The sequence below is a fragment of the Sus scrofa genome, chromosome 1 (genome assembly GCF_000003025.6).
Source record: "Sus scrofa isolate TJ Tabasco breed Duroc chromosome 1, Sscrofa11.1, whole genome shotgun sequence".
NCBI lineage: Eukaryota > Metazoa > Chordata > Mammalia > Artiodactyla > Suidae > Sus > Sus scrofa.
The window spans coordinates 55,981,653-55,994,887 of record NC_010443.5 but is presented as its reverse complement, the minus strand read 5'-3'; the positions used below and the strand labels follow the sequence as shown (position 1 = coordinate 55,994,887).

At 38.9% G+C, this 13,235-nt stretch overlaps 2 protein-coding genes across 9 annotated transcripts in view; one reads left to right on the top strand and one right to left on the bottom strand.

Annotated features, from left to right (window-relative positions):
* ORC3 (origin recognition complex subunit 3) overlaps positions 1 to 12,756 on the bottom strand; it is a 62,113-nt gene extending 49,357 nt beyond the window's left edge. For 2 of the 4 annotated variants that reach the window (XM_021089812.1, XM_003121290.6), the window contains exons 1-4: positions 12,644 to 12,756; positions 9,726 to 9,780; positions 4,018 to 4,115; positions 2,199 to 2,343 (exon numbers count right to left, since the gene is read on the bottom strand). In XM_021089812.1, the coding sequence (XP_020945471.1) occupies positions 2,199 to 2,343; positions 4,018 to 4,115; positions 9,726 to 9,780; positions 12,644 to 12,667 (322 nt within the window). In that variant the 5' untranslated portion in view covers positions 12,668 to 12,756. Of the gene's footprint in view, positions 1 to 2,198; positions 2,344 to 4,017; positions 4,116 to 9,725; positions 9,781 to 10,174; positions 10,302 to 12,643 lie in introns of all 4 variants that reach the window. The other 2 variants (XM_021089832.1, XM_021089821.1) reach the window with 2 other exon arrangements.
* RARS2 (arginyl-tRNA synthetase 2, mitochondrial) overlaps positions 12,794 to 13,235 on the top strand; it is a 75,587-nt gene continuing 75,145 nt past the window's right edge. Inside the window, exon 1 of one of the 5 annotated variants that reach the window (XM_021089854.1) lies at positions 12,794 to 12,916. In XM_021089854.1, the coding sequence (XP_020945513.1) occupies positions 12,881 to 12,916 (36 nt within the window). In that variant the 5' untranslated portion in view covers positions 12,794 to 12,880. Of the gene's footprint in view, positions 12,992 to 13,235 lie in introns of all 5 variants that reach the window. The other 4 variants (XM_021089847.1, XM_021089843.1, XM_021089867.1 and 1 more) reach the window with 4 other exon arrangements.

Here is a 13,235-nt window from a genome sequence, read left to right as displayed (position 1 = left end):
GAAAAAAATTGTGATAACTGATGATTTCCCTAGCGTCACAATGTGTGAGTTCTAGGAAGTGCTTCGGTGCTTAGGCAGGGGCCAGCAGCTCACATCTTAAAACTGCTCTGAGACTTGCTACTATAAAACTTCAGCTGCTTGGAAGGAAAGAAAAAGGTTTCAGAATCACCCAGGCCACCACTAAGCAAATTTTTTTTTTTCTAGGAGACAAAAATGTTGACAGGGTATTTTTAAATGGACATATGCCTTTTTGAAAACAAAGATCCAACTGTGCTTAAGCATTCTTTTGAGTATAGATTCTTCTTTCTTATAGAATCAAAATGATATTCCTAGCATGCACTATGGTCTATGATTGTGATACGGTATCTCTGAACAAATTTGGGATTTTAGTAAAACACTGGCTTATCTTTCTTTACTGACTGACTTTATTAACTATTTAACGCTATGTTCCTTAAAACAATGGAACTGTCTATTGGAAACAAGATAATCAACAACGACTTTAACTGGAAAAATGTTCTCCTCCGACCACTGACTTTGAAACATATGATTTCAATTAGTTTCTTTTCTCCTTTTGGCAGTAGGTGGAGAACAGATTTAAACAGAGCTCTCACAACAATCAGGCCATCCCTCTTGATTGTGTTTCCCCTACTCCACCTCCAACTGCTTTAACCTGGCAGGAAAGAGACAAAGCACCCCACAGTACAAGTTGGCCATCAATGAGCCTCAGTTTCTCATCCAAAAATGGAAGAGGTTTGAAATCAAGTGGCAGGCAGCACTGAGGACCTGGTTCACAGCATTATAAATATCATTCTCTGGAGTCTTGTTCCTCAAAATGGTCCTGGAATTGGCAATATAAGCATGAGCTGTAAACCTGATAGAAATGCAGGATTTCGGAGTTCCCTGGTGGTGCAGTGGGTTAAGGACTCAGCACTGTCACTGCCATGGCTTGGGTCGCTGCTGTGGCACAGATACAATCTCTGGCCTGGGAACTTCCCTATTCCACAAGTGTAGCCAGAAGGAAAAAAAAAAGAAAGAAAAAGAAATGCAGAGTTTCACACACGCGCACGTGCGCACACACACACACCTGATCTATTAATGAAACTCTGAGTCTACTAAGATCCCATGGAGGTTATTTGTAGGTACATGAAAGTCTGAAAAGTATTGTCCTGAATATCAGGAATAAGATTTAGATAATGAACAGTACTAGAGGTAGTATTAAACAACAGAATTAATTTATCTCAGACCCTGAAAAAATAACAAATTGGAAGTACAATGAAGAGTATTTTTGGAATCCAAATAAATCCAACCCTTCCTTTCAAAAGGAATAAAGAAAATCTGCTAATATTTCAAAGACATTTTTTCTATTATCCTGCAATCCAGATGTTTGGTTAAAATGAGATATTAATGATGGATACACGTAAATACCTAAAAAATTTACAATCTGCAGTCTGAAAGCAATTTGTACACAGTTCATCCAAACCCATTTAAACAACTGATATTAACACAATATTACAATACAATCCAAGAATGAAAAAATAAGCACAGGGAAACAAAATTAAGATCACAGAGTAATTCCATTGAAGATATGGTTTTTAAAAAGTATAAAAATCAAATCTATTAACACACTGGTAGTTTATTACTGAATTCAAATCTCATATTAAAATAACTAAGGAAGGAGTTCCCGTCATGGCGTAGCAGAAATGAATCCCTCTAGGAAGGAGGGATTCTAGGTTGTAGGTTCTATTCCTGGCCTTGCTCAGTGGGTTAAGGATCCAGCGTTGCAGTGAGCTCTGGTGTAGGTTGCAGACTCAGCTTGGATCTGGCATTGCTGTGGCTCTGGAGTAGACTGGCAGCAACAGCTCGGATTAGACCCCTAGCCTGGGAACCTCCATATGTCGCTGGTGCGGCCCTATAAAAACAAAAAAACAAAACAAAAACAAGGAAGAAAGTAATACAAATATATTTTCTTTTCATTTTCTGACAAAAAGGTGAGACAGATGCTAACTCTAGATCAATTTTCTAAAATTTACAGGTGTATGATCAGTAAAAGGAACTTTTACCGGTTTTGAAAGCATGCAAACTTTAACGGTTTAGTTGTGTAAATGAAAGACATAAAACAGGTTATCGAAACAGGTGATCTCCCACTATTCTCAACAACAAAATCACCATTTAAAAAAAACAAACACACACATATGTACCTAGAACAAGAGCAGCAGCTGGAATTTCTCTGAGCTTTATTTGACAGCCCCAGTCTCTTGAATTCTTCTGGAATCCAGAATGAGATTTTTGCAGAAATTCAATTAGACTGTCAAACAGGTTTTTATTTAATTCCTCTTGTAGTTGCTACAAAGAAGACATAAAACTTTATGAATTATTGTTAGTAATAATCCGATGCATCTTTCCAAGTTTAGGAAAGAACACTGCCATGATTTCAGTTCCAAAGATCACATGTAAAATGACTATACAGTAGATGAAATTTAAAATTTTCCTTAAATCTATGCAGTGAATAGTACATTAAAGAATTTCATTTATTCATTTAGCAAACATTTACTAACCACCTTACAAATGAGTCTCTTTAAAAAAGTGAAGAAATTGAGCTAGAACACTTACATTGTGTGGAGCATTATGATAATATAGGAAAAAAGATTAAGGCCAGCCAATTAAAGCTGAGCAGGTGATATATTTGAGCCTAAGTACCAGAGTGGGTGATAGAGCAGGTAACAGTAGATGAAATAAAGTTAGAAGGAATGGGGACAGGAGGAGGCAAGCAGGGAAGAAAGTACCAAACATCTGGGGGAACCACAGTTATAGCTAAACATAAAAAACATAAAAAGTGGCTGGGAATGTAACTTGAAATACTCAATGAACTAGACCAAGAAAAAAATGTATTTATTTTTTTTCCTTTTTTTTTTTTTGGCTGCCCCAAGGCATATGGAGTTCCCGGGGCCAGGGATCAGATTCAAGCCGCAGTTGCAACCTAAGCCACAGCTGGAGCAACCCCAGATCCTTAACCCACTGTGCCTGGCCAGGATTCAAACCTGCGTCCCGGTGCTCCCAAGATGCCACCGATCCCTCTGTGCCACAGTGGGAACTCTAAGAAAATATATACTTGATGTCAAAGTGTTTGAATTTTATTCTGTGGGAAGAACTATTAAAGGAATCTGAAGCAGAGATATGATTAAATCAGGGTGAAAGAAGGGTTAATCTGGCTGCACTGTGAAGGCCATATTAGATGGGATCTGAAAGGCTCTACTAGTAATGGGGCTGGAAAACCCCCGTTCGTGCTACAGGGCTGGCTCTGCCTGACAGCATTTGGCCAGTGGTGGCAAAGGGTCTCGTGTCAGACCCTAAGGGTTTGACATCAGAAGCAGGTACATCAATTAAGAGGATATTATGACAATTTAGGTTTCCTAAGCTAGAAACCACAAACACAAATTGCTTCAAGGGTCCCATGGAATATATGAAGGAGCAAAGCCACCAGGTATAAAGCAAGAGAGTGATGGGAAACAGAAATAAATTGCAAAGTCCATAACCCTCCCCCCCAGGCATTAAAAAACAAGAAATACAATCCATGTTGTACTGTAAAAAACAAGTCCACTCAAAATGTGACTCTACAGCTATGAATCTGCTATGGTGGAGAAACTTTTCAGAACTGAAATATAAAGAACGTGGTAACTGGATATGAGGATACAGAAGTGAAGTAGTTTAGAAATAGCTTGATTTCAAACTTGTATAACTGAATGGATAATTTAAAGAGCGCCACCATTCAAGAGCTGTGAGGATATGTAAAGGGCCTGTGCCTTAGCAGTGATCACTATATGCCTATGTTCCAGTACCCAAAGCTATGCTTAATACTCGAAACATAAGGATTTTTTATTTTAGAATATAAAGACTATGCCTAACCACGATCACCTATATTTCGTCAATACTCTTACAAATCAGTGGAAAGGAAAATGGGAAGCCACAAATAATGAGATTTGTGATATTAAAGAAATGTTATTAAAAAAAAGTATTCACCTCAGTTTCAGATTTCATCTGCTGCCATATCGACTGATAAGTTTCAAATCGAAGCTTACCGTCCTCAGACTCATTTTTCCCTTTATTAAAATAGTCCTCTAAAATCATAGAAAGAAATAAGTCAGTTTCTTTTTTATATAATAAAAGTTAGAAAATCTCTGCAAAGTCACACAGTAAGTAATGGGGTTGAATTTTTTTTTAAAAGTTATCAAATATATATATGTGTGTGTATATATACTTGGGGATAGGTAACATTCAATATCCTAAATATCTTACTTAACTTCATTTACAGCTTACTTTATTAAAGGTATTCATAAGATTAAAAAGATATTTTTAATTTTTAGATTGTATTTCTATCACTTTTGCATTTCTTTGTTTTTTTTTTTTAGGGCCACACTTGCAGCATATGGAAGTTCCCAGGCTAGAGGCTGAATCAGAGCTACAGCTGCCAGCCTACACCACAGCCACTGCAACGCAGGTGGAACCTTAATCCACTGTGTCACTTGGGAACTCCCTATTAAATGATTCTTACTACTACCATTTCTATTCTTTGTTTAATTGAAATAGTTTGGCCTAGGCTTTAATTTAGTCTGTATTTTATATCCTTTTTGAATGTTTTCCTCCAAATGGTTAGCCATTTATCAGCATACTATTTACGGCACTGGTTTTCAAACTTTTAAAACTATGATCCACATTAAGGAATACATTTTACATCATAAGCCAACACATATATATAATGGAAACAAAAACAAAAGTCCTATAAAACAACACTTCTCATTATCATCTGATGGCAAATGTTTTCTATTCTGTTTTTTAAAACTGTCATGACTGACTAAACTGAATTCATGACTCACATGTGGGTTATAACTTTCAGTTTGAAAAGGAGTCATTTATTGAATAATCTATGCTCTCTCTGAGGTGCCCTTACTGTCTGAATATTTATATATACACTTGAAACGGTTTTTGAACTTTTTATTCTGTTTTACTGAATCCAACTCTATTTCCACACTAATCCTGAACTGTTTTAATTTTTGTAGATTTGTAGTATACATTCTAATAAAAAATTGATCTAGGTCTTCCTCCTACCACCACCAAAGATTATTCTTTTTTTTTTTTTTTTTTTTTTGCTTTTTTTAGGGCCACACTCTCAGCATATGGAAGTTCCCAGGTTAGGGGTTGAATCAGAGTGACAGCTGCTGGCCATAGTCACAGCAACACAGGATCCAGGCCACATCTGTGATTTACACCACAGCTGATGGCAGTGCTGGATCCTCCACCCACTGATTGAGGCCAGGGATGGAACCCACATCGTCGTGGATACTAGTTGGATTTGTTTCCACTTGCCACAACAGGAACTTGCAAACATTCTTTTTCAAAAAATTTTGAAACATTCTTTCAAATTAATTTTGTCATTTCTCAAAAATAATTACATTGGTATTTGACTGGATAAAATAAAATCTGTAGATTGAGTTGGGGAAAAATGACATTTTTAATATGCTAAAAAATTCACATCACTGAATACTACAGGTCTTTTTTTTTTTTGTTTTGTTTGTTTGCCTTTTCTAGGGTCGCTTCCATGGCATGTGTAGGTTCCCAGACTAGGGGTCTAATCGGAGCTATAACTGCCAGCCACAGCAGATCCAAGCTACGTCTGTGACCTACACCACAGCTCACAGCAACGCCGGATCCTTAACCCAGGGATCGAACCTGCAACTTCATGGTTCCTAGTCAGATTCGTTAACCACTGAGCCACGACAGGAACTCCCAGGTCTCCTTTCTTAATCAAACATTTTATTCCTTACGGTTTTCTACTTTCCTTCATATTTCTTACTGTTAACTACTAGGTATTTTACTGTTACAGCTAGAACTTTCATGGTATTTAATAATTGTGAAACTGCATTTTTTTCCTAACTTCACTGAAATGCTGCTAGTATTATATCAAGATTTTTTTAAAAGTTTTATTGAAGTATAGTTGATTTACAATGTCGTAATAATTTCTGCTGTACAACAAAAATGATTCAATTATACATATACACACATCCATTCTTTTTTCAGATTCTTTTCCCATATAGATTATCAAAGAATAGTGGGTAAAGTTCCCCACACTATATAGCAGTTATACCAACAAGTTTTAATGCTAACTAATAGTTTGGAGTAAAAATTCTCTTTCCTGTTAAAGAACTTTCCTTCTAATCAGTTTACTCAGAGTTTTTAACAAGTACTGATTTTTACAATTTATCAAAAGCCTTAGAATATATTAAAGTCATATTATGGTAAAAATGATAGACAAGGTTAAGTATAAAAATTCAAATCAAATAAAAGCAAGGAGATACATTAGTAAGAGACAAAATAGTTAACACAGTAGCCTCAAATAAAGCAAAAATAACCTTTTTCTTTTTGCTTTTTAGGGCCGTACATGCAGCATATGGAAGTTCCCCAGCTAGGGGTTGAATGGGAGCTACAGCTGCTGGCCTGCACCACAGCCACAGCAACACCAGATCCAAGCCATTTCTTCAATCTACACCACAGCTCACGGCAACGCTGGATCCTTAACCCAGTGAGCGAGGCCAGGGATTGACTCTGCATCCTCATGGTTACTAGTCATGTTCATTACCACTGAGCCACAATGGGAATGCCCCAAATCAGTCATTTTAATTTGAAAAGTAGTATCACATAAAATTTAAAAGTGGCAAATCAAGTCACAAATTGTTTATGCTACATCAAAATATATAATTTTTATTAAAAACTATTAGAAACTAGGAAAAAACAGCAGGACATTTTAACCCACTATCTTGCCTTCTCTCAGTCATTTATAGAGCAGTAGGTAATAAATAAATAACCATAGAGAGGTGCTAATGAGCTCTCACTGTTGACAGGCTCCCACCTGCTCCTACTCAGCATGCTTTACTTCAACGTGAATACCCCCTACAGTGCCAGTGCTATGCCAGTCCCTCCCTCCCACCCTCTGCAGTTCCTGCCCAGCTGTTTTGCAGGATGTGCAGTCATCCACACAATACTAAGGAGAGGGAAAGGTACCAGTCTTCTTTTAGGTATATACCCAAGTGTCTTCAACCAGGCAGCAGATGGTGGGCAAAATGCAGAGCACCTTCCTACTTCTTCAGGCAATCTGTTTCAAGAATTAAAGCCAGTGAAGGCAAGTGCTAAGATCTGGATACATTTTCTTCATTTTTGCTCCATCTGTCTTATAATCAGGGTCAATTCCCCTAAGATTCTCACATTAAAACAGTATCTGTTGGTCTTTACTCAGCAAAATGGAAAAAACAAAAACCAACCCTAACGTACTTCAAAGAAAAGTTCAAATTATACAATTATTCACATTAGGCTTACTAATTCTAAAACTTAAAAGAAATCTTAACACTCTATAGATGAAATTCAGTACAAAAAAAATTTTTTTTTTTTTTTTTTTTTTTGTCTTTTTGTCTTTTCTAGAGCCACACTCAGGGCAAATGGAGGTTCCCAGGCTAGGAGTCTAATCGGAGCTACAACTGCCAGCCTACGCCACAGTCACGCCAGATCCGAGCCACGTCTGCGACCTACACCACAGCTCACGGCAACGCCAGATCCTTAACCCACTGAGCAGGGCCAGGGATCCAACCCGAAACCTCATGGTTCCTAGTTGGATTAATTAACCACTGCGCCACAACGGGAACTCCCAGTACAAAAATTTTTAAGCAAAAACTCACCTCATATTGTGACAGTAAGTAGTGATTATAAAATCGAGCAGGACCCCATGGTCCTTACCCCTCATATCCTTCACCTACCTTTTGCCTGTAGAAAAACTTTACAAAGAATAATCAGAGAAGTAAGAAAATGCAGCAGCAAAGGAAAGCCAACAGGGCAAAATAATAATTGTTCAGTCATTAAGCAAAATCAAGGACCTTTAGTTTCTCAAGGGCTTGAGCTGTTCTGCAGATACTGAAACCCCCACCAGGTAGAAATTAACTACACGGTGACCAGACTGTAGCCAGGACATAAGCTGCCACAATTCCGAGAACTAGCCTCAAAGAAAAGGGAACAAACTGACTCTGGAATTGAAAATTAACTGTACTTAAACAATCAAGATGACATTGCTCTCAATGTGGACCATTACTTCATTATTTGCTCCTTGAGCATAGGTAGCTTATCTAGCTAGGCCCAAACTGAACAATTAACACCTGTAAGGTCTATATCATGTGACAATTTAGAAAAATCCAATTCTACGTATTTGAGCCGTTATTTCCTCAAACAATAGTCCAGTTTTTCCTTTTTTTTTTTTTTGGTCTTTTTGCTATTTCTTGGGCCACTCCCTCGGCATATGGAGGTTCCCAGGCTAGGGGTCTAATTGGAGCTGTAGCCACTGGCCTACGCCAGAGCCACAGCAACGCGGGATCCGAGCCGCATCTGCAACCCTACACTACAGCTCACGGCAACGCCGGCCTTAACCCACTGAGCAAGGGCAGGGACCAAACCCGCAACCTCATGGTTCCTAGTCGGATTCATTAACCACTGCGCCACAACAGGAACTCCCAGTTTTTCTTTTTTAATTAAAAATTAGTACATGAGAGTGCTTAATTGCACATCATAATTTTCCATCAGAATTAATCTTCACAGTACTAAGTACTGAGTGTAAATACTCAATATATGCCTAAGAGGAGCTTTCAAAAAATACCAATACCTGGGTCCCACTCCCAAAGATTCTGATTCATTTGGTATGGGTTGGGGTCTGGACATTGCTATTTTTAAGAAACCCCCCAAGTTGAAACCTGAATAAGGTCAATGGACTGTACCATTGTCAGTTTGCTCCTTGTGATACTGAACTAAAGTGATACAATATGTTACCACTAGAGACATGAAGGGTTCAAGGGTACTCTCTAGGCTCTTACAACTGGATGTAAATCTAAAATTACATCAGAAAAGAAAAATCAATGAAAAAAAAAAAAAAGTTCCCCAAGTGATTCTAACCTGTAGCCATGATTGAGAACCAGTGCAATAAACATTTTCTGATTAACATTGACACCTTGAGTTGTCTGAGGTAATTAAGTCCTCTGAACGTGCTCACTAAACAGATAAAATGAAGACAGCGTTTAAAAAATAATTTTATTGAAGTATAAATTATAAATAATAAAATATGTCCATTTTAACAGTCTGATATGTCCTAACAAAAGTATACACTCATGGAGTTCCTGCCGTAGTACAAGTGGGTTAAGAATCCGACTGCAGAAGCTTGGATGGCTGTGGAGAGGAAGGTTCAATCCCTACCCTGGCCAGGGCAGTGGGTTAAGGGATTCAGCACTGCTGCAGCATTTGCAGACAAACAAACAAAACTCATTTAACCATCTCCTCAATCTAAAGAACATCTCTACCACTCCAAAAAGTCCCTCTACCCTTTGGCAGTGAATTCCTCCTATCTCAACCCGGGAAATCAGTGATATTTTTAAGACAATCCTTTTTAAGGAATGGTAACATACTCTTTGAAGGAAATTTACTTTCTAATTTGCCTTTTGAAGGTACATTTCAATTCACTTTTAGATTAGAACCCTGAGGAGTGCTCTTATCACTGTGTCCTATCTATCCCTCTGAACATAACTGTTACATCAAAGTAGTAAATTAAACAACCTTAGACAACAGAATTATTAATTCTGTAAGAGCTAGGTAAGTTTAAGAATTGGAGGAAGAAAATTAACAAATCAGATATTAAGATATCTTACCTACTGGCACAGAGATCTTTCTCTTCTTAACATTTGGTTTAAACACAAAGCAGCCCTGTAAAAAAGAAAGAAAAAAGCACAAATTTGAAGCAGCAAAGGAGGAAACAAATCTGATTGACCAAGTATTTTATGGATAAACATATTTTTTTAAGGTTTTTGTTTTGTTTTGTTTTTTGGTTTTTAGGGCCTCACCCACAGTGTATGGAAGTTCCCAGGCTAGGGGTCTAATTGGAGCTGCAGCTGCCAGCCACAGTCACAGCCACAGCCACATGGGATTTGAGCCACATCTGAGCCCTTCGCCATTGCTTGTGGCAATGCCAGATCCTTAACCCAATGAGCAAGGCCAGGGATCAAACCCATATCCTCATGGACACTCGCTGGGTTCGTAACCCACTGAGCCACAAGGGGAACTCCCTAAGGTGTTTCTTTAAAGTGCTAAGATATCTTACCTACTGGCACAGAGATCTTCTATCTGAATTATAGAAGGAAAATTCTTAAACAACAAGGGGACTAACTACTTTTTTCTCCTCCTTCCCATGGGAAGCTTATCTTTGATTCTTCTCTTTGAGACCTGATCTAAGAAACAAAGAAAAATAAAGCTGATAAAATTTAAAACTATAAAGTTCCATTTTTATAAAACCCTGTAAAGAAAGTAAATTGGTACTCTAAGTGAAAATCAAGAAGATCAAAAATACTGATGCCCTCCCATCTAAAAAGAAATATTTATTATTTAATTAAGTCCAAGGATCTAGAACCTTGATAGGACAGTTTTTTGGCTATTGATTCACCTTATATACCTTTCTTCACCTGATAAATTCTCAGTTATCCATTTAAGTTCTACTCAAACTCACCTGCTTTGGGGAACCTTTCCAGATTTTCTTTTACTGTGTATGATAGTTATTTATGGGTCTGTTTGCCCAAGTAGCTTGGACTGCATTTAATTCATAATGGTTTCCCAATGTTTAGTATAGGGCTAATATATAGGTTAGGCAATTGGTATACAGAAGGGACTAATGCTTGTCAATTAATTTTCCTGGTAATCTCCTAGCTACATTTAGTTTCATGTTAGTTTCATATCTGACAAGAGAACACAGGTCCCAAGCTGCTGGTCCTATGTTTATTCTACCAAACCTAAAGCTGTACATCAAGGATAGGCTCTTAAAGATTGCCATTTCTAGAAATTCCTTGGTGGCTTCAAAGGTTAAGGATCTGGCAATGCCACTGTTGCAGCTCAGGTCACAGCTGTGGCACAGGTTTGATCCCTGAACCAGGAATTTCTGCATGCTACAGGATCAGACAAAAAAACAACAAAAAAAGATTGCCATATCTATGGAAAATGAAAGAGTCATCTCAAAATAGAAGTAAAGATGGATGTGCAAATATAAAGTGGTGATTTGGATTACAGGGTCCAAAATAAGAATAAGAATTGTGCCTTATATTCTTGTATCTGCAAGTAGTGGAGCTATTTAAAATACACGAATTTTTTTTTATAAAAATTATGTGGTGCCATGACAAGCCTGTCACTTCTTCCTTTCTAGAGCCACCTGCAATTTGGTAAAGGAAGAGGAACTATGAAGGCATGAGCTAGGAAGAGTGCTAGGAATAGATCCTAATGTATGGCCATGGGAGTAATATTGTTAACTACTTTGAACTACTGATCAAGTGATGGTGCTGGAGATGGAAAAGGTTGGGAGGAGAGCAACAGCCACAAAGTGTAACAAGGAAAGAGAAGTTTAGACAGGAAAAAAAAAAAAAATTTGCAAAAAGCATGCTGACAGTTCCATGAACCAATGAAATAAAAAGAGACCTTATTTATGTAAGGTCTCCTTCATAATCATCTCAATAAAAGAGTTTCTGTTGTAATGCTCTAAATGCCTTCCTGAAAAGAAAAAAAAAAAAAAAAACCCTCTCACAATTTTGCAAGATATAAAAAAATCTCAGGCAACAAAAAGGATCAGGGACAGACTTCCTAAAAGCTATGGAACTTCATAACCAGGACAAAACAAAAACAGTACCAATCCTAATAAAAAAATACTAGCAGTTAAATATCTTCTTGCAGAGTCCTGGTTGTGGCTCAGAGGGTTAAGAACCCGACTTTGTACCCATGAGGATGCAGATGATCTCTGGCCTCACTCAGTGGGTTAAGGATCCAACCTTGCCACGACTGTGGCATAGGCTGCAGCTTGGATTAGACCCCTTGCCTGAGAAGGCCCATATGCCACAGGTGCAGCCCTAAAAAAGAAAAAAAAAACAAACAACTTCTTGCATTTGCACCTGGCATCACAGTACCCCAAAACCCTATCGCTTGTAGTTCTTCCTTGGTATGTAGTCTTGGAAGGCACTCTCATAATTTTAATTTTAATCAAAATTAAAAATTAAATCCATGGTATAGCCTTCTTCACTAATTTACTGTTTCAACATAGACACATCTTCGCAATTTCTTCACCAGCATTTTCAGCTTTATTAGACAGCTTAACTTTCCGAGGCTTCCGGATACACTCTCAATATTACTAAAGGTCTTACTTGGTCTGTAGCAGCACTGTCTAATAGAATTTTCGGTAATGATGGAAATATCTGTGCTTATTTAGTTTACCACTGTATCTCGGTACCTGTGTTCGGCGCACAATAAATATTCATGAGAAGGAAAAAGGAGGGGGGAATGGCGCACATCCTCGAAGCATCTGAGCTCCACAAACCATAGCTTACAAAGCCTCAGAGCCAAAACACTAAGATGGATCGGCGTCTTCTCTCTCTAAGCAAAACTGGCCTTCAAGGTATGCGAAGAAAAGACGCCTCCAGCTCGGCCAGCCGCTACCTCCCCTCGAGCCGGTACACTGAGGTCTATGTAACCTCCACTTCATCCCTTCTTTACAAGGGAAGTCCTAGCAGAGTCCTAGTGGGTGCCAGCCCCCACATACCTTGGACACCGACGAGGTGGCCATACTCCCAGCGATCCACGGAACTCCAGATGCACTCGGGATTTCCCGCGCTCCCTCGCGGCAGCAGGGCAAAGGTTAGTGGCAGTCCACGAGGCTCCTTGATTGGTTGGCAGCACCCTCCGGGGCGGGCTTCCGGCGCGCGGAGGCGGGGCGTGAAGAGGTGGGCTGGGCAGAGCTCTGAACCTTCCCACTGGGATCAGCTTCGTGGAATCAAACATGGCGTGCGGCTTCCGCAGGTCCATCGCGTGTCAGGTACGGACCCGGGAACTGACATAAGGAGGGCCTCCGCGCCCAGAAGGCCTTTCACTTCTGCGGGCGGGTTCCGCGGTAATCCCGTTTGTTTCTTCCGTCTCTTCCCCCCTTTCTGGAAGTGCTTGAGCTACTGGACGCAGACCCCGTGGAGGGTGGAGCCTGCGGTGAAAGTAAACCTTGAAAGGCACATGTTACTTCCCTTACTGTTTACTACCCGACAGCTCAGGGTGCTTTACCGGGGTGGTCATGGTTAGACCTTATAGAATTTAATCTTTCATACATTTGGTGAAGTCAGTGATGAATCTGAAGTTTCATTTGA